Source organism: Hypanus sabinus, chromosome 12 (assembly GCF_030144855.1).
Source record: "Hypanus sabinus isolate sHypSab1 chromosome 12, sHypSab1.hap1, whole genome shotgun sequence".
NCBI lineage: Eukaryota > Metazoa > Chordata > Chondrichthyes > Myliobatiformes > Dasyatidae > Hypanus > Hypanus sabinus.
Window position 1 is genome coordinate 54,377,838 of NC_082717.1, and position 20,769 is coordinate 54,398,606.

General features: G+C 39.4%; 2 protein-coding genes across 5 annotated transcripts in view; one reads left to right on the forward strand and one right to left on the reverse strand.

Moving 5' to 3' along the window:
• The window catches only part of LOC132402892 (clathrin heavy chain linker domain-containing protein 1-like), a 73,990-nt gene extending 60,481 nt beyond the window's left edge, over window positions 1-13,509 (reverse strand). For 3 of the 4 annotated variants that reach the window (XM_059985951.1, XM_059985952.1, XM_059985950.1), the window contains exons 1-6: window positions 13,137-13,509; window positions 12,110-12,297; window positions 5,726-5,865; window positions 3,854-4,055; window positions 3,663-3,778; window positions 265-352 (exon numbers count right to left, since the gene is read on the reverse strand). In XM_059985951.1, coding sequence (XP_059841934.1) covers window positions 265-352; window positions 3,663-3,778; window positions 3,854-4,055; window positions 5,726-5,865; window positions 12,110-12,297; window positions 13,137-13,322 — 920 coding nt within the window. In that variant the 5' untranslated portion in view covers window positions 13,323-13,509. The remainder of the gene's footprint in view (window positions 1-264; window positions 353-3,662; window positions 3,779-3,853; window positions 4,056-5,725; window positions 5,866-12,109; window positions 12,298-13,136) is intronic. The other variant, XM_059985953.1, reaches the window with a different exon arrangement.
• A 320-nt stretch (window positions 13,510-13,829) lies between these two features.
• On the forward strand, window positions 13,830-18,462 carry rps27a (ribosomal protein S27a). Its single transcript, XM_059985967.1, has 6 exons — window positions 13,830-13,916; window positions 14,006-14,070; window positions 15,387-15,441; window positions 16,630-16,715; window positions 16,847-16,978; window positions 18,278-18,462. Exons 2-6 carry the CDS (start codon window positions 14,023-14,025, stop codon window positions 18,425-18,427), a joined length of 471 nt encoding a protein of 156 aa, XP_059841950.1. The 5' UTR covers window positions 13,830-13,916; window positions 14,006-14,022; the 3' UTR covers window positions 18,428-18,462.
• The last annotated feature ends 2,307 nt before the right edge of the window (window positions 18,463-20,769 follow it).

Here is a 20,769-nt window from a genome sequence, read left to right on the forward strand (position 1 = left end):
AAACAGACATTTGATTGATTCAACATTGGATATGCTCTACTTTAGGCACCAAACCCTGGGAAATTTTGTTAGCAAAGTAGATGAGGCTGATGTGCAAGCAGCCTTTAGGAGCGTGAACCAACAAAAAGCATGCAGCCCAGATGGGGTACCTGGCCAACATATAGACTGCTGTATTGCTGTATCTCTGCTGACAGATTAAAGCTAACAGGCATATCTCTTTGACATGTGTATAAAAACTGTTAACTAAATTGTCTTTTAACTCACCTCTCAACATACTTCAACAAGTATGCAGTTTCATCAATATTACTAGGATCATCGTCATCAAATACCCCAGGCCAAGGAATATCAACCTCTGCATCAAAGCAAATTGTATTGATTTACAATGGAATATAGCCAGACAAGAAACATTTGTTTTATGTTATTTAGGCAGTTTAGCTTCGAATGATAAGTAGTCTTTATTGCACCAAGCAATTTCATGTTTCATTAAATGCACCATGAATAACTTATTAGATGAAGGGTTTTAGACTCTCTTGCGATAATTTGAAATTTAGTGATGGTCCAAAGGTAGGGCAGGAAGTGAGATTGATGAAGTTGCAAAGGAATTGCAAATAACATAGAAGGGCTAAGCAAATAGATAGAGTGGCAGATTGTATATAAATGGTGACATCTACTGTGGAAAAAATATATAGCCACTGCCAAATGAACACTCATGTTGTGAAAATTCATTTCTATTCAGTCGCAGTGAAGATGCTGCAATTCGTTAAATAATAAAAATGATGGTATGGGGCAATATTTTCATTAGTTTATACTTGTTTCACAATACAATATGGATGAAATTATTCAAACCAATGTAAAATTTCAAGAATTTTAAACTCAAATTAAATTAAGTAAAGAATTAACATTAAGTGTCATGGTGTGAGCAGAATCATCTGCAGCTTAATGTGAAAAAGACTAAGGAGATGGTGGTGGACCTGCGGAGGGCTAAGGCACCGGTGACCCCTGTTTCCATCCAAGGGGTCAGTGTGGACATGGTGAAGGATTACAAGTACCTGGGGATACGAATTGCCAATAAACTGGACTGGTCAAAGAACACTGAGGCTGTCTACAAGAAGGGTCAGAGCTGTCTCTACTTCCTGAGGAGACTGAGGTCCTTTAACATCTGCTGGACGATGTTGAGGATGTTCTACGAGTCTGTGGTGGCCAGTACTATCATGTTTGCTGTTGTGTGCTGGGGCAGCAGGCTGAGGGTAGCAGACACCAATGGAATCAACAAACTCATTTGTAAGGCCAGTGAAGTTGTGGGGGTGGAACTGGACTCTCTGACGGAGGTGTCTGAAAAGAGGATGCTGTCCAAGTTGCATGCCATCTTGGACAATGTCTCCCATCCACTCCATTATGTACTGGTTAAGCTCAGGAGTACGTTCAGCCAGAGACTCATTCCACCAAGATGCAACACTGAGCATCATAGGAAGTCATTCCTGCCTGTGGCCATCAAACTTTACAACTCCTCCCTCGGAGTGTCAGACACCCTCAGCCAATAGGCTGGTCCTGGACTTATTTCCACTTGGAATAATTCACTTATTATTATTATTTAATTATTTATGGTTTTATATTGCTATATTTCCACACTATTCTTGGTTGGTGCAACTGTAACAAAACCCAATTTCCCTCGGGATCAATAAAGTATGTCTGGCTGTTTAAAAATCCTTTCACCTGAAGGTGGTTCTGGTTACAAATCTGACCAGAATGATAGAAAGTGGATGCCAAATTTTGTCCAGTTAAGCATTCAAAAAGAATCTTTACATTGAGCTTGTTTCCACTGAATACCCAGGTAGTAATATTATTTCCGAAGTTTTTATGTTTTAAAGACCTAATTTTATATGATAATTAGTAGATAAACCACAAGAATTCACAATCATGAACATTTTAATTATGTAAATTTAGTAATACTCAAAGAATTACAACTTGTTATTAGAAGTGATTATTTTCTGACAAGCATATTTTCATTCACATAAATTGAGGCCCTCTGCTGCTGGGGGTCGATCAAGGATGTTGCATCCCAAGTGTCTTACATAATACACAAGCCAGGGCAGTAGGATATGGAGAGCAAACTGTTGCCCCTGTAGCAGGCTTCCCCTCTCCACATAGCTGCTGATTCCAAAGGAAGATACAGTGTTACTGGAGTTGCCAGTCAGTGTTGAACTCAACACAGGATTTTTTTTAGGGAATCCAGCTCTGGATTCTTCCTCGAAGTTTATTCCCAAAGCCTTCCCCATGAGTGGGTATGTCCACAAGGCAGCAGAGTTTTGAGATCAATGCTTTCCTTCTCCTAGATGAGTTACAACAAGCCCCATCTGCTCAAAGCAACTGGTTTTAAGAAGCCAGTAAACCATCTTTGCCCTACTGTCTGTAGAAATTACTCCTTAGTGCTTGGTAGCTAAGCCACATGAGATATCAGTACATGGGCTTGATTGTTCCAGGCTATTTGAGACACACACTATTGGAAGCACTTAATATTTAATAGCATACATTTAATAGCATAATTTAATAGCACTTAATAAGAAAAACCAAGGTAGAACTTACAAGGTAAATGGTAGGGCACTGAGGAGTGCAGTAGATCAGAGGGATCTAGGAATACAGATACAAAATTCCCTAAAAGTGGCGTCAAAGGTAGATAGGGTAGTAAATAGAGCTTTTGGTACATTGGCCTTTATAAATCAAAGTATTGAGTATAAGAGTTGGAATGTTTTGGTGAGGTTGTATAAGGCATTGGTGAGGCCGAATTTGGAGTATTGTGTGCAGTTTTGGTCACTGAATTACAGGAAGGATATTAATAAGGTTGAAAGCGTGCAGAGAAAGTTTACAAGGATGTTGCCGGGATTTGAGAAACTGAGTTACAGAGTAAGGTTGAATAGGTTAGGACTTTATTCGCTGGAGCATAGAAGAATGAGGGGAGACTTGATAGAGGTATATCAAATTATGATGGGTATAGATAGAGTGAATGCAAGCAGGCTTTTTCCACTGAGGCTAGCGGAGAAAAAAACCAGAGGACATGGGTTGAGGGTGAAGGGGGAAAAGTTTTAAGGGAATATTAAAGGGGGGCTTCTTCATACAGAGTGGTGTGAGTGTGGAATGAGCTGCCAGGTGAAGTTGTAAATGTGGGCTCACTTTTAACATTTAAGAAAAACTTGGACAGATAGATGGATGAGAGGTGTATGGAGGGATATGGGCTAGGTACAGGTCAGTGGGACTAGGCAGAAAAATAGTTCGGCACAGCCAAGAAGGGCTAAAAGGCCTGTTTCTGTGCTGTAATGTTCTATGGTTCACTCTATGGTTAATAGCTAGTGGGAGCTTATCGCCACTATCACCCCCCCGGCTATAACGACCTTAAGGATCCATCCACATAAATAAATTCTTCAATGTCAACAAATTTCTTTATTACTTAAATTTATAATGCTGACCAATGATGTTAGTTCTTGGAAGACAATAAACTTACGATTATGTGAAATAATTTTAACCTTATCAGTACAATTTTGAGAGTAATTTGAACACAATTTCCCAATTCTGTCCAAAGCAAAAAATTATCTTCTACTTAATAGTACCTATATAAATATCAAAACTAGCATTAGATTGAAACAGATCTGCACATTAAAAAAGTATACCTTTCAGAGATCTTGCTTTTTTAATACTTGGCGAAATGAATTCAGTGAGAGAAACACTTCTATCTGAATGCTCCCAAGCAGTAACTGCATCTGCGATCATCTTCAGTTTTGTGTATCTGGAATATTATGCAAACGATCAGCTATATAACTGATAACAATTATAAGAAAACAACTCAAACCTTATTGTTTACCTGAGTTTTAATTGCTCATTTGCCACAACCAGCTCTTCACTTTGTTGCATTTTTTGATTAATCTTTTCACTAATTTCAGTTTTGATTTGTATTGGCACATATTTTGTTTCTTTGTTCACTCTTAAGTCCTTAAGTTTCCTTTCCAGTTTCTGCAGATGCTTGCACAGATCCTCCATATTTACTGATTCTTCCAATGTTAGGCCTATTATACAAACATAAAATAAACAGTTCTGAGTACCTCATCCATCTTAAAACATTCTTGTTCACAAGAGAAGTCCTATCTAAAGAGTGCAGATCTATTTGTATTCCATTATTGGCAGGATGAGTCTGAGAGGTGACAATATCTGTGCTTATATTGGTCAGTAGATGCTGGAAAAATCCAACATTTTGGGGTTTTTTGGGAAAGACATTGACATTTAATATGTAAGCAGTTCTCAGTAAATATATGCTTTAAGTGGGAGAATAGTCGGCCGCTGGTGACTGGTGGTATTCCTCAGGCATCTGTTTTGGGACCGATTTTTTTTACATTATACATCAATGACTTGGATGATGGAATTAATCACTTTGTTGCAAAGTTTGCAGACACTATGAAGATAGGTTGAGGGGCAGGTAGGTTTGAGGAAGTAAAGACACTACAGAGGAACAGACAGATAGGAAAATGGGCAAAGAAATGGCAGATAGAATACAGTCTTGGGAAGTGTATGATCATTCACTTTGGTAGAAGAAATGCACGGGTTGACGATTTTCTAAATGGAGACAAAATACATACAACTTAAGTACAAAGGGAGTTGGGAGTCCTTGTGCACGATTCCCTAAAGGTTAAATTGCAGGTTGATTCTGTGGTGAGGAAAGTAAATGCAATGTTAGCATTCACTTCAAGAGGATTTGGATATACAATCAAAGACGTGATGTTAAGACTCTATAAAGCACTGGTGAGGTCTCACTTGGAGTTTTGTGAGCAGTTTTAGACCCCTTATCTTAGAAAGGGTGTGTTGAAACTGGAGAAGGTTCAAAGGAGGTTCACAAAAATGGTTCCAGGATTGAATGGCTTGTCATATGAAGAGTGTTTGAAGGCTCTGGGCCTGTATTCACTGGAATTCAGAAGAATGAGGGTGAACTCATTGAAACCTATCAAATGGTGAAAGGCTTTGATAGAGTAGATGTGAAGAAGGTGTTCCCTATGGTGGGAGAGTCTAAGACTGGAGGACACAGCCTCAGAATAGAGAGGTGTCCTTTTACTACGAAGATGAGGAGGAATTTCTTTAGCCTGCGAGTGGTGAATGTGTGGAATTCTTTGCCACAGGCAGCTGTGGAGACCTAGTCTTTATGTATATTTAAGATGGTCAGGACATGAAGTGTTACGGGGAGAAGGAAGAAGGGCTGAGAGGAAAATTGGATCAGCCATGATGAAAAGACAGACTTAATGGGTCAAATAGACTAATTCTGTTCCTATATCTTATGGTCTAACAGTACCTCTCCAATTTCATTTTCACAGGAATTTTACATAGCTTTGGCTATATATTTCTTTCTATCCTGCCTTTTTACTGCTGGAGTGTGATTGCATTAGAAAACATTAGGAAAAGGAACCTCACATGATAAATAGAATTGGAGGAAGAACCACAGTTTTATATTCCATAGCAGCAACACTCACTCATTTGCTGGCAAGTGCCTGGAATTATCTGCTATTAAGACTGCTCCAAACAAGGCTACAGGAATAACATACCTTAAATAGTTTCAAAACTTCATGAAAATTAACAGTTTTAAAATTAGATATCACACGGCTAACAGTAACCATTTGATTGAAATATATAATAAAGTAATAAAATAAATACATCCAAGATAGTTGACATAACTCTTTGACATGTTCCAGACCTGGAATGAGTTTAAAATTTGAAGTTTCTTTTTCTGGCAGCAGAGTCTCTTCTGTTGTCTCATCCTTTACATTTCTTGAATATTTTGTTATTTGCAGGGAATTTTCTAATTCAGCAGTATTTTTTTTAATGATTTCAATTCTGTTGAAATAAAATTAAACTAATTTTAATTTCTTATGGTCTGTGAATTAAAATGATAAAATATAACCTGTTAAGTCTTTAAGTTAACCATGATGTGTAACAAATTAGCAAGAAGTGATTGTGCAAGGAACAAATGAAAATTATTTTGATTTTTTCCATTGAATTTTATTTCTCACAAATGTCACATGGTCACTATTGCATTTAAGCTACTCTTCAATCCTTTTAGAATGTAGTCAACAGTGAAACACAAAGTTGCTCTATTTATTTTCTTATACGTCTCCAAATTTGTTGACAGAAAAACCATAGAGTAGGATTAAGGGCAGATTTTCCTGAAAGATAACCTATTTCTGCAAAAAATCAGCCTTCTTACTGATGCAATTTTGACATGGTGCTGAATGTCACCAAGACTGATGACATTCATGAGAGGAAAATACACACTTAGCAAAATTTAACAGATATTGTAGCAGCAAATGATAGAATTTCACACTGATATCAGAAACAGATCCCTCTTTAAAGTAAATCAAAGACTAAAGTCAACCATGGTTTTCAATCTTTTCCAAAACAGAGCATTTAGCTTAAGAGTTGGAAAACTTCATGATTCAGTCAAAGATGACAAAAGCATTGATAAGGAAAGTTAAATAAGACTGGCAAGAGACACAGAAAAGGATTGGAAGAGCTTCTAAAAATAGAAAATAAGGAAACAATCCCAGAAAACCAACTAAAAATAGTGTAAGATCTTAAGGAGACGAGGAGCTCAAAGAAATTAACATTAATGCAAAACTATTAATGGAAAAGATATGATGGCCAGTATCTTAAGACTTTAAAGGTATGAAGATAGTAGATGCACTGGTTCCCAGAAAGGAAGGCAGCAAGTGTAAACCAATTGTGCAGGAAGGAAGACAGATAAGAGGGGACTAGTGACTAATAAGCCTGATATTAATAGCACAGAAATTATGAAATCTATAAAAACAAATCACAACTGAGCATTTTAAAATACAACTGGACGGAGGTACCACAAATGCATGAAAAATGTTTGACAAATATATATCAATTTTTTGAGATGATAAAGAGCAAAATAGACATTAGCTAATTCAGTGAACTTGGACGTTCAAACCTTCAACAAAATACCACGCAGGAAGTTAACACACAGTATTAGGTATAATGTCCTTATTTGGAGAGGTGTATAGAAGTGATATAGACAGGCTGGTTGACTGGTGTCTTACGCTTAATGTCTGCAAGACCAAGACAATAGACAATCGACAATAGACAGTAGGTGTAGAAGTAGGCCATTCGGCCTTTCTAGCCAGCACCGCCATTCACTGTGATCATGGCTGATCATACACTATCAGTACCCGTTCCTGCCCTCTCCCCATATCTCTTGACTCTGCTATCTATAAGAGCTCTATCTCTCTCTTTCTCTTGAATGCATCCAGAGACTTGGCCTCCACTGCCCTCTGGGGCAGAGTATTCCACATATCCACCACCCTCTGGGTGAAAAAGTTTTTCCGCATCTCTGTTCTAAATGGCCTACCCCTTATTCTTAAACTGTGGCCTCTAGTTCTGGACTCACCCATCAGTGGGAAGATGCTTCCTGGCTCCAGTGTGTCCAATCCCTTAATAATCTTATATGTTTCAATCAGATCCCCTCTCATCCTTCTAAATTCCAGCGTATACAAGCCCAGTCGCTCCAGTCTTTCAACATATGACAGTCCCGCCATTCCGGGAATTAACCTTGTGAACCTACGCTGCACTCCCTCAATAGCAAGAATGTCCTTCCTCAAATTTGGAGACCAAAACTGCACAGAATACTCCAGGTGAGGTCTCACCAGGGCCCTGTACAGCTGCAGAAGGACCTCTTTACTCCTATACTCAATTCCTCTTGTTATAAAAGCCGGCATGCCATTAACTTTCTTCACTGCCTGCTGTACCTGCATGCTTGCTTTCATTGACTGATGCACAAGAACGCCTAGATCTCATTATACTTCCCCTTTTCCTAACTTGACTCCATTTAGATAGTAATCTGCCTTCCTGTTCTTGCCACCAAAGTGGATAACCTCACATTTATCCACATTAAACTGCATCTGACATACATTTGCCCACTCACCCAACCTGTCCAAGTCACCCTGCATTCTCATAACATCCTCCTGACATTTCACACTGCCACCCAGCTTTGTATCATCAGCAAATTTGCTAATGTTACTTTTAATCCCTTCATCTAAATCATTAATGTATGTTGTAAACAGCTGCGGTCCCAGCACCGAACCTTGCGGTACCCCACTGGTCACAGCCTGCCATTCCGAAAGAAACCCATTAATCACCACTCTGTTTCGTGTCAGCCAGCCAATTTTCAATCCATGTCAGTACTCTGCCCCCAATACCATGTGCCCTAATTTTGCCCACTAATCTCCTATGTGGGACTTTATCAAAAGCTTTCTGGAAGTCCAGGTACACTATATCCACTGGCTCTCCCTTGTCCATTTTCATAGTTACATCCTCAAAAAACTCCAGATTAGTCAAGCATGATTTTCCCTTCATAAATCCATGCTGACTCAGATTGATCCTTCTACTGCTATCCAAATGTGTTGTAATTTCCTCTTTTATAATTGACTCCAGCATCTTTCCCACCACTGACGTCAGGCTAACCGGTCTATAATTCCCTGTTTTCTCTCTCCCTCCTTACTTGAAAAGTGGAACAACATTAGCCACCCTCCAATCAGCAGGAACTGTTCCTGAATATATAGAATATTAGAAAAAGATTACCAATGTGTCCACGATTTCCAGAGCCACCTCTTTAAGTACCCTGGGATGCAGACCATCAGGTCCTGGGGACTTATCAGCCTTCAGACTCAACAGTCTATCCAACACCATTGCTTGCCTAATATAAATTTCCTTCAGTTCATCCTTTACCCTAGTTCCTTTGGCCACTATTATATCTGGGAGATTGTTTGTGTCTTCCCTAGTGAAGACAGATCCAAAGTACCTGTTCAACTCATCTGCCATTTCCTTGTTCCCCATAATAAATTTACCCGTTTCTGTCTTCAATGGCCCAATTTTGGTCTTAACTATTTTTTTGCTATTCACATACCAAAAGAAGCTTTTACTATCCTCCTTTATATTCTTGGCTAGTTTACCTTCGTACCTCATTTTTTCTTGGCGTATTGCCTTTTTTGTTATTTTCTGTTGCTCTTTAAAAGCTTCCCAGTCCTCCGGTTTCCCGCTCATCTTTGCTATGTTATACTTCTCATTTATTTTTATATTGCCCTTTACTTCCCTCGTCAGCCACGGCCGCCCCTTACTTCCCTTAGGATCTTTCTTCCTCTTTGGAATGAACTGATCCTGCACCTTCTGCCTTATTCCCAGAAATACCTGCCACTTTTGTTCCACTGTCTTCCCTGCTAGGGTATTGTTCCATTGAACTTTGGCCAGCTCCTCCCTCATAGCTCCATAGTTCCCTTTGTTCATTAATACTGACACATCTGATTTTCCCTTCTCCTTCTCAGATTGTAGGTTAAAACATATCACATTCTGGTCACTACCTCCTAATGGTTCCTTTACCTCAAGGTCCCTGATCAAATCCGGTTCATTGCACAACACTAAATCTAGAATTGCCTTCTCCCTGGTAGGCTCCAGTACAAGCTGTTCTAAGAAACCATCTTGGAGAAGAGATTGTGGACTTCAGGAAGGGGAAGTCAGGAGAACATACATTAATCCTCAATGAGAAGTCAGTGGTGGAAAGGGTGAACAGTTTCAAGTTCATGGGCATCAACCCTGTAGATTACAGAGGAGGAGATGTTTGCTATGTTGAGGCAATTCAGGCTAGATAAAACCCTAGGGCTTAACTTGTTAACAAATTGCCAGGGCCTGAGCAGAAATATTTAAAGCATCCTTAAATGATGTACCAGAGGATTGGAGGATAGCAAATGCTGTTCCGCTGTTTAAAAACAGTTCTAAACAGAAACTAAGAAATTATAGGCTGGTGGGTCTGACATCAGTAGTGGGAAAGTTATTGGAAGGTATTCTAAGGGACTGGATATATAAGTATTTGGATAGGTGTGAACTGATTAAGAATAGTCAGTATGGCTTCATGCCTGGTAGGTCATGTCTAACCAATTTTTCAAGTAAGTTCCCAGGAAAGTGGATGAAGTCAAGGCAGTGGATGTTGCCTACAGAGACTTTTGTAAGGCATTTGACAAGGTCTCTGACCAGAGGTCTGTGATTAGTGGTATGCCACAGAGATTGGTGCTGGGTACTTTGTTTCTGTTATCTACATCAATGATCCGGATGATAATGTGGTCAACTGGATCAGTAAATTTGTGAATAACACCAAGACTGGGGGTATAGTGGACAGTGAGGAAGTCTATCATGGCTTGCAGAGGGAATGGGCTAAAAAATGGCAGATGGAATTTAATGCAAACAAGTGTGAGGTGTTGCACTTTGATAGGACAAACCCTAGGTCTTACCAAGTCAATGGATGGGCACTGAGGAGGGGGTGGAAGGGGATCTGGGAATACAGGTACATAATTTTTTGGAAGTGGCATCACAGGTAGATAGGGTTGTAAAGAAAGCTTTCGGCACACTGGCCTTAATAAATCAATGTATTGAATACAGAAGATGGGATGTTATGTTTAAGTTTTATAAGACATTGGTGATGCCTAATTTGGAACACTGTATGCAGTGTTGGTCACCTACTTACAGGAAAGATGTAAACAAGATTGAAAAGAGTGCAGAGATTTACAAGGGCATCGCTGGGTCTGGAGGACGAGTCTTCCTGGAAAGATTGAATAGCTTAGGGACTGTATTCTTTAGAATGTATAACATTGAAAGGAGATTTGATATAAGTATATAAAATGATGAGGGGTATGGAAAGGGTAAATGCAAGCAGTCTTTTTCCATTGAGGTTGGGTGGGACTACAACCAGAGGTTATGGGTTAAGGGTGAAAGGTGAGAAGTTTAAGGGGAACATTGGGGGAAGTTCTTCACTCAGATGGTCATGAGACTGTGGAATAAACTGCCAGTACAAGTGGTCCATGTGAGCTCGATTTCAATGCTTAAAAGAAGTTTGGATCCATACATTGATCGTAGGGATATGAAGGGCTGTGGTCCCAGTGCAGGGCAATGGCAGTAGCCCATTTAAATGATTTCAGGCTGGACTAGATCAGCTAAAGGGCTGATTCTGTGCTGTACTCCTCTATAACTCTAACATCTCAGAGAACCTATCCTGGCCCAACTATATTGATGCAATCATGACAAAGGCACAGTACGCTAGAGGCTATACTTCATTAGGAATTTGGGAAGATTTAGTATGTCACCAATGGCTAGCAAATGTCTACAGATGAAAGAGCATTCTAACTGGCTGTTAAGGAGGCGCCAGCTAATGTACACCATTGTAGGGTTCTTGATTCAGCCAGCCCCATTTTGGGCCCAAGCTTCCCCACCATTGAGGACATCTTCAGAGTGCTCCCTCAAGAAGGAGCATCCATCATTAGGGACCCTCATCAACCAGGTCATGCACTCTTCTCATCAGGAAGAAAGTAAAGGAGCCTGAAGCCCCACACACAATGTTTTAGTAGTAGCTTTTTCAGATTGCTGAATGGTCCATAAACACTGCCTCACCATTCCTCTTTTGCACTATTTATTTTTTATTGGAACTTACAACAGTTTGTTACATCTGCGTTGCCATAAAACAACAAATTTAACAATTAATGTCAGTGACAATAAACATGAATAAAGGAATAACTAACAGTGAGAAAACAGAAATTATAAATAAATGGACCACTTCTACATTGGAATTCCACAGGTATCAGTGCTGGGACCTAGTTGTTTGGTCTTTGTTAATGATTTGGATGAGGGATCAAATATAATGTATCCATGTTTGCTAATGTCATAAAACAAGATGGTGTATGGGCTGTAAGGATGCAGAGAGGCTTTAGGAGGCTATAAATATGGCTAACTGTATGTGAGAATATGACAATGTGGGAAAATAGGTTATACACTTCGGTTAAAATAGTAACTGTTTTTGAATGGTGTTGTCCAAAGGATCTGGGTGTCCTTGAAAACAAATCACCAGAAGTTAGCTTACAGGCTCAACAAGCAATTGTTTAACGATGTTTGTCTTTCTAGGGAATTTGAGTTATAAGATTAGAGATGCATTGCTCAATTATATGAGGCCTGCTGTATATGTCAGATAAACTAATATAAGATACTTTGAAACAGCAAACATTAAAAACAGCAAAACGTTTTGTACTTTTTTTGAAGCTGCATAGCTCTGTTCTTGTAAGCCATGAGTGTTGCCGGCTCAGAAGCCATTGATTTCAACTTTCTCTGCAGGAATAGAGAGTCTTTTTGTCCTTCGAGTAAAAGATTGATGCTTTCGTCGTACTCTTGTTTGATGGCTGTAAGAATATTTTTATATGCTGTGGTATTTTCAATGATCTAAGGATGAAGTAAATGCCATTAAGTTCGAAATAATTAAATGCATAGGGAATTATCTCCAAATTAACTGTATATGTAATGTTTTCTCTGCTGGCAGGTGTGTGTGTGTGTGTGTGTGTGTGTGTGTGTGTGTGTGTGTGTGTGTGTGTGTGTGTGTGTGTGTGTGTGTGTGTGTGTGTGTGTGTGTGTGTGTGTGTGTGTGTGTGTGTGTGTGTGTGTGTGTGTGTGTGTGTGTGTGTGTGTGTGTGTGTGTGTGTGTGTGTGTGTGTGTGTGTGTGTGTGTGTGTGTGTGTGTGTGTGTGTGTGTGTGTGTGTGTGTGTGTGTGTGTGTGTGTGTGTGTGTGTGTGTGTGTGTATTCTTTTACTTACACACTTAGGAGTTTTGCTAAGCACATGAGATTCAGCAGATGCTGGAAATCTAGACAGTAACACATGCAAAATGCTGACGGAAGTCCTGATGAAGGATTTAGGCCAGAAGTTTAGATTCTTTATTGCTCTCCATAGATGCTGCCTGACCTGCAGAGTTCTTCCAGCATTTTGTGCGTGTCAATTTGTTTTGCTATTCTCTGAATGAATAAATACCAATAAATTACTTGTCTAAATGTATTCGTTTAGTTAAGTAGATGAAAGTTTATGGGAGATGTCAGAGGTCGGTTGTTTTATTCAGAGTGGTGGGTGCTGGAAAAGGCTAATTCAATAGGAACATTAAGAGAACCTATGATACGCACATGGATATAAATAGAGCTATGGGCTGTGTTGGAGAAAAGGGTTAGATTGATTGTGTTTATATAAGTGTTCACTGGTTTGTGTTCTTTGTTATATCTACCACTCATTCTTACCTTGTCAAATGCATTTTTATAGATAATGTACCGCTGCCCATTAACTCCCTGCTCTGTATAGCTCAGCTTGCCAATCTCGGACTCAATATGTGCCCGAATGCGTCTATGAAAGTTTCGGTCGGTTACACTGGGAATCGCCTGACATTTCGACAGACCCGCAGCAGGCGTCATCCGTCTCTGGGCCATTTCCCACCGATCCCGGGTGAGATTATCACTCGTTCGGTGGCATACCAGGGACAACCAGGCTATTTGCACCACGGATCGAAGCAACTACCATTTAACGAGTAACAGCCTTTGGACGAGTAACAGACTATTATCCGAAGAGTTATTTTCCAGTTCCTTCCCTTCACAACCTCACGAAAGTCGTTCCAAGGTCCGTTGCTAAGGAGGTTGCCCGCAGCGTATTATGGGAAATGCATCTTTCATAAACTAACTTTTAAAAGAAATTAATCAATTTTTTACTTTAACAACCTAATATTATGCAAGTCACGCTAAAACTAAATAAGTGTAGATTATACTTTGTTGCCACAGTTATACATTTCCACAATGCAACAATGCAATTGCGATAATTTGCCAGAAATAAAGCGATTACTATTTGTTGATAATTTTTACACTCATTTTGAAATTGTTTTAATATTTTATTAATTGTCATATGTTTAAAGATTAAGCTTACGGAGACAGGAGTGTGTTAGTCGCCTACGCCCTGCAGCCTGTTTGGGAAACCCCGTTGCACGGAGAGAAGGTCCTTTTTCGTTGTACGGCCGCTGAGGGAAGGTGCTGGTGAGTACGAGCTGGTCGTTATGCTGTACGTTTGATACCATTAACTGCTTAACCGGAATTTTAAAGCTATTTTCTTTCGTTTGTTGTAGGTGGATTGACTTTCAAAATGCAGATTTTTGTAAAAACCCTAACGGGGAAAACGATAACCCTCGAGGTAAGCGAGCGTGGTGGGGACCGACCGGCGCTGGGAGGCCGACTCCCCGCCTGGTGGGTGAAAATTAAAATAGAAATATTTCTAAACAATTGCTTTAGAACTAACTAAAATTTAAAAAAGGAAGTTGACGATAAACTATCTAGAAAAGTACAGGCTGTCTCTGGGAAGAGAAATTTAACATGTTCCCTAGTTAAAATGAATCCAAAGGCCTCGGTTGGAAGATGCTTCCGTCCATCGGGTGTGGAAAGTCTTTTATTTAGTCGCCCTTTGGACTGTCATCGCTTATTAAGTTAATTTGAGGAAGATGGAACAGACCATTAATTAATTGGTTTTAGTCCCAACAGCGTATATGAACCCCTAAACAGGTGCTTCATTATTTAATTAAAAATCAGTTGATTGAGAAATTTCAGATTGTAGATTATATTTTACACGTAACAGTACAGCGTGGAAATAAATCACATCCTGATTAAGGATCTCGGCTAAAATGTCGACTGTTTATTCCTGTGCATAGCTGCTACCTGACCTGAGTTCCTCCAGCATTTTGAGTATGTTAGGCCTGCTCTGTTGTGTTGGACTAATGAAGTCAGTAATGAAATGGCTAACTAAACTAATCCTTCCATATCTTGCCATTCTCTGTACAATCGTGCCTGCCTGAGCCTCTAATTATTTGCCTCCACTACCATCCCTAACAGTACGTATCAGTTATTCATCACTCTTTTAAAGAAATAACTTGCCTCCACTCAACATAAATGCTTGTTGCCTAGTATTAGTCTCTTCAACCCTTGAGGATACTGACTATCTGTAGCTCTCATTATCTCCCACCAGCATTTGCTGTTTTCACAGAAAACCTGTTTGACCTCTCTATAGCATATGTGCTCTAATCCTGGAAACATCCGGGGAAACCTGTCATTGCGGTAATGGTGCAGCCAGAATTTTATGCAATGCTCCACAGGTGTAGCTTAACCAGAATTATAGTTATAAGCTGCAGTGTAACTTCAATGCCTTGACTAATAAAGGCAAGTGCCCTACAAACCTCTACAGCCACTTTTGGAGAGTTAGGGTCTTGGACCCCAAAATCCCTCCATGTGTCAGCAAGGTTAAGCATCTGTCCCACCATAGAAGTTTTATTTCATTGTGCTGTGATGAAATAATCAAATGTGCTTTGACTCTATTAGTAATGTTTTCCATATTTTAATCTATTATAAGTAATAACTTTCAAAGTTAAACAGTTGCATTTTTGAAATGGTAATGTCATGCTCTATGAAAATATTAGAGAAATGCACAATGAATATACTAAACAAAACTTTTTGTTACAGGTTGAATCCTCGGATACAATTGAAAATGTTAAGGCTAAGATTCAGGACAAGGAAGGTATAATGCAATCTTAATTGTGAATTTAATTTTCATTTCTATGAGGAAGTCAGGCTGTTAGTTTCTAGAGCTGTAGTTCAGTACTTTGTGATGGGATGCAGTACACCCCATTCATTTTCAGGTGACTGCTCTTAAGTGTATTGATGAGCAAAGTTCAAAAGGTTTTATATTGAAGTCCAGAAATGAAGTAGCATATTAATTTTCCAATGTAGAGACCATATTCTGGATCTCAGGTTGTAAGAAATGCAAATGAAGCATTGCTTTACCCGGAAAATATATTTTTTGTCTGGATTTTTGGGAAGGAAAGAGTTGAAAAGATAAGTTGCATGTCCTGTGGCTGCATACTGTCATGATCTCGTTGAATCAAATATGGGGTGAATGTCTATTTTATGTTCTCAGGATAATACTGCATTCTGTCTAAGAATTCTTGCCCTCCATTTAAACAACACACACAAAATGCTGGTGGAACACAGCAGGTCAGGCAGCATCTATAAGGGGAAGCACTGTCGATGTCAGGACAAAGGGTCTCGGCCTGAGATGTCGACAGTGCTTCTCCTTATAGATGCTGCTTGACCTGCTGTGTTCCACCAGCATTTTGTTTGTGTTGTTTGAATTTCTAGCATCTGCAGATTTCCTCGTGTTTGCCCTCCATTTAATTTGATGTATAGTCACACATTTCAACAAATTTATCCCACGTATCAGATGAATGAGTAGTCTTAATAGTTGGATAGGTAAATTAAACTAGTATTTCTAATATTTTTGAACTATTTTGGTTGCAACATTCTCCACACAATTGTAAGAATTTAAATGGTTGATCTTGCAAGGAAGGGCCAAAGGATTAAAGCAACAACCTTTCATTTTATCTATGGAGGAACATTCTTCATTTCTTTTAAACCAAATTATTTAAGGGATTTGGAGAAATTTAAAAAGTTGCACATCTAGTGTGTCGTTTATACACCTATAAAAGAGACATAGTTTCATTTACTTCTAGATAGGGCTATGATGAAAAGAATTTGGTGTGACTTTGTTTGCACTTCGAGTAATTACTTTCAAAGATCTCTTAACTGTGAATAGATTGCTAGGCTGTATTCATAAGTGAAAATATTGCATCATCATGGATGACTTGGATATCATCAATTAGTTTCTTTAACCTAAAATTTGAATACAATGGAATTTTTTTTAATGCAGGTATTCCTCCTGATCAACAGCGACTGATCTTTGCTGGGAAACAATTGGAGGATGGCCGTACTCTTTCTGATTATAATATCCAGAAGGTATATTTACATTTTCAAAGCTTGGTTACACGTTGTGACTTGCAGATAGTTTATTGCATGTAATTCCTGCAGGATGCCTTGTGTAACAGTACAAATGAAAATTTATTTCCAAAATAATTGCTGTTCAACAGGAATCAACTCTACACCTTGTGTTGAGACTGCGTGGTGGCGCAAAGAAGAGGAAGAAGAAGTCATACACCACCCCAAAGAAGAACCAGCATAAGAGGAAGAAGGTCAAACTTGCTGTCCTTAAATATTACAAGGTAATACTATACCATTAAGGATTCACTGTTTAAAGCATGTAATTACTTTTTCAGAAAGAGTAGATTGTCATCTTTAAATGGCATAGTACAGTTGCAATAAAATGTATAGGATGCTGGTAATGCTGTGGATGTTGATTTGCTCTCCAAAAGGAAAAAATATAGATTTATGTCTCTTTGATCCTTCAGAATTGCTGTTTTCTCCCCCCACCTACTCGACTTCTTGTTGACATAAGACTTGGCACTTGCCTACCTCCAGCAAAGGATTACACCCTAAGCTTTTGATTTATTGGATTCTGAAAATTCATCACTGCATACCTCTTATATAGTTGGTTTCAAAAATAGAACTACAGTGGATTCTGGTAATTTGGGACACATTGGGGCCAGTACCTCTGCCCAATTCACTGAAGTTTCAAAGTTAGTAAATTTATTATCAAAGTATATGTCACTATATACAGCCCTGAGATTCATTTTCTTGTAAATGCAAGATCCATAATAGAGTCAATGAAAGACTGCAACAGGACAAAATAAAGAACATGTGCAAAAGACAGCAAACTGCAAGTACCAAAAGAAAGGAAATAATATAGAGAACATGAGATAGAGTCTTTGTAAGTGAGTCTATAGGTTGTAGGAGCCATTCAGTGATTGGTTCAAGAGCACATGGAGAGGTAATAACTTACTGAAACTGGTGGTTAGTCCTGAGGCTCTGTACCACCTTCCTGATGGCAATTTCATGGAAATAGTTGAAGTATAAACAAAATCCAAACTACTGAGTAACAAATTTAAATGAAATTCAGTACAAAATTAGAATACTACTGATATTCTTACTGCATTCTAAAGTAGTGTATTAGTTTGTAGTAGTTATTGATCATGGAATTCATGGTATCTTGATCAGACACCTAGGGTAAAATTTTCAGCTAATCCGTTTTTCAATGGCATCTTGACAAGGATCTGGATTTTTTTCTTAAAGTCAGAAAGGAAAATGATCAAAAATCACTGAACCTAAATGGATAGCACAAGTACACATAACTGATATTTTAAAACCCTGTTCGTTCTAAGCACAGTGTGGTGTCTTAACAGCCACCCAAACGTATACAACTGATGCTGGTTAGAAACTTCTCAAGTAAACAAAGGGAATCATGGCTATTTTCTTGATTAGTTTTCCGCTGTATTTACTTAACATCCTATAACCTTTATTGGCATGACCTATTGTTGATAAACGTGCTTGCAGGCTTTATACATGTTACATTGTTTTCCCCATTTCCTATTTGTTTTGAAATTAAGTTTGTTTTCAACTTTTAGGTTGATGAATATGGGAAAATCTACCGTCTACGCCGTGAATGTCCTTCAGAGGAATGTGGTGCTGGTGTGTTCATGGCCAGCCACTTCAACAGGCAATATTGTGGAAAGTGCTGTTTAACATACTGCTTCAACAAGGCTGAAGATGCATAATTGTATTCACTTTAATAAACAATGATAGAAAATTATTTGGGTCTGGCATTCTGGATGGTTAGTTATAAAGAAATTCCATGAGTAGTGACAAAGAATAAAATGTTCCCCAAATGACCATGCTTTTTAGGGTATTTACCTTAAAAACCAAAGATTCTTTAACTGTTAATGATATGCTGCATTATTATACAGTTGGCCCTCCTTATCCCTAGGGGATTGGTTACCGGACTCCCTTGGATACCAAAAAATGCAGATGCTCAAGTCCCTTATATAAAATGGTGTAGTATTTGCATATACCCTATGCACATCCTCCCATGTAATTCAATTCACCTCTAGATTACTTATAATACCTAATACAATGTAAATAGTTATACTGTATTTAGGGAATAATGACAAGAAAAAAGTCTCTACATGTTCAGTACAGATGCAACCATCATCGCTGTTCTGGGAATGCTGATACCTCGGCATCAGCCGATACTGATTCTTACGTGATCTCAAGTTCTTGAGTCTGTAGCGTTTTTACATAACTAGCCTTAAACTCCTTACTCTCGCGGAGGGCCGACTGTAGTTAGTTGATCAGCATGGGCCTTTAACTAGCTTTCGATCAACTAAGTGAATGGATTTAAATAGTGTAGGATTTTAATTGCTCAATTTAGGAACTAAATGCTATTTATATTGATCTTAAATGTTTAAGTGGTTTTAAGTGCATTACAGTTCAATGGTTGAGTAATGTTTTCAACAAAGCAGACATTTAAGAGCCCAAACGAGAGAATCTGCAGGTGCTGGAATAAGCAACACACAAAATGCTAGAGGATCTCAGCAGGCCAGGTGGCATCTATGGAATAGAGTACAGTTGGTGCATTGGGCCTTCGGTTATGAAAGGTCTTGGCCGGAAACGTTGACTGCTTTCTCTAGATGCAACCTGGCCTGCTGAGTTACTCCAGCATTTTATGTGTGTTATTTGAAAGAATCCATTTTAAAGTTTTATGATGAAAATTTGATTATTTACAATATTTGCTGCTGTTCATGGATGTATTTAATATTCTTAGAGGCAAATCAAGGGAAATTTTCTTATCTAATTGGACAAAGATTCTGTGAACATTGGTGGGTTACTAGAGTGAATCAGTGTTGCCTGGGTGCTTCAGCAGTTGCAGCTTTATTTGCAGAAAACTCATGAAATAATGGCTAGTTTGCCAGAAGGCGTGTGGGAGACAGCTAGAAGAAGGTTCTGTGGTCTGATGAAACCAAAATTGAGCTTTTTGGCCATTGGACTGTATGCTATGTTTGGCATGAGGCAGACACTGCAGCATCAAAAAAAAACCATCCCTACTGTGAAGCATGAGGTTGGCTGCTGCATTCTGTGAGGATGCTTCACTTCAGCAAGCTCTGTAAGGCTTGTGAAGGTGGGGGGTAAAATGCAGCAAAATACGAGGAAAACCTGATGCATTCTTCAATAGAACTGACACGTACAAGCTGGAGGAAATGGAGCAGGTTGGGCAGCATCCATGGAAATGAGCAGTCAATGTTCGCTGCCCGACCTGCTGAGTTCCTCCAGCTTGTATGTGTTGGTTTGACCCCGGTATCTGCAGTGTGCTTTGTGTTCAATAGAACTGATTTGGGAGTGGATTTAAACACAAAAGTACACTGCTGATGCTATGGTCAAATCAACACGTACAAACAAGCTGGATGAACTCAGCAGGTCGTTGAAATGAGCACAATGTTTCGGGCTGAGACCCTTTGTCAGGACTGAAGGAGGAGGGGGCAGGGGCCCCATAAAGAAGGTGGGGGGTGGAAAACCAATCAGGAAAGATCAAGGGAAGGGGATAGGCAGGAGAGGTGAAGAAGGAATGTAAGGAGAAAGCACTATGGGTAGTAGCAGAATCATGAGAGAGGTGATAGCTAGAAGAGGAAACAGTGAAAGTGGGATGGGGGGTGGGGAATAACCGGAAGTTGGAGAATTTGATGTTCATGCCAAGAGGCTGGAGGCTACTCAGACAGTAAATGATGTGTTGCTCCTCCAACCTGAGTTTGGCCTCATCATGACCACTGCCTCATGATTCTGCCGCCTTCTACTGCCCGTAGTGCTGTCCCCTTACATTCCTTCTTCACCTCTCCTGCCTATCCCCTCCCCCACCCCTTGATCTTTCCTCTGATTGGTTTTCCACCCTCACCCCACCTTTATGGTGCCCCTGCCCCCTCCTTCAGTCCTGACGAAGGGTCTCGGCCAGAAACGTTGACTGCTCATTTCAATGGATGCTGCCTGACCTGCTGAGTTCACCCAGCTTGTTTATGTGTTGGGAGTGGATTTGGCTTCCAGCAAGACAATGACCCCAAGCATAAAGCCA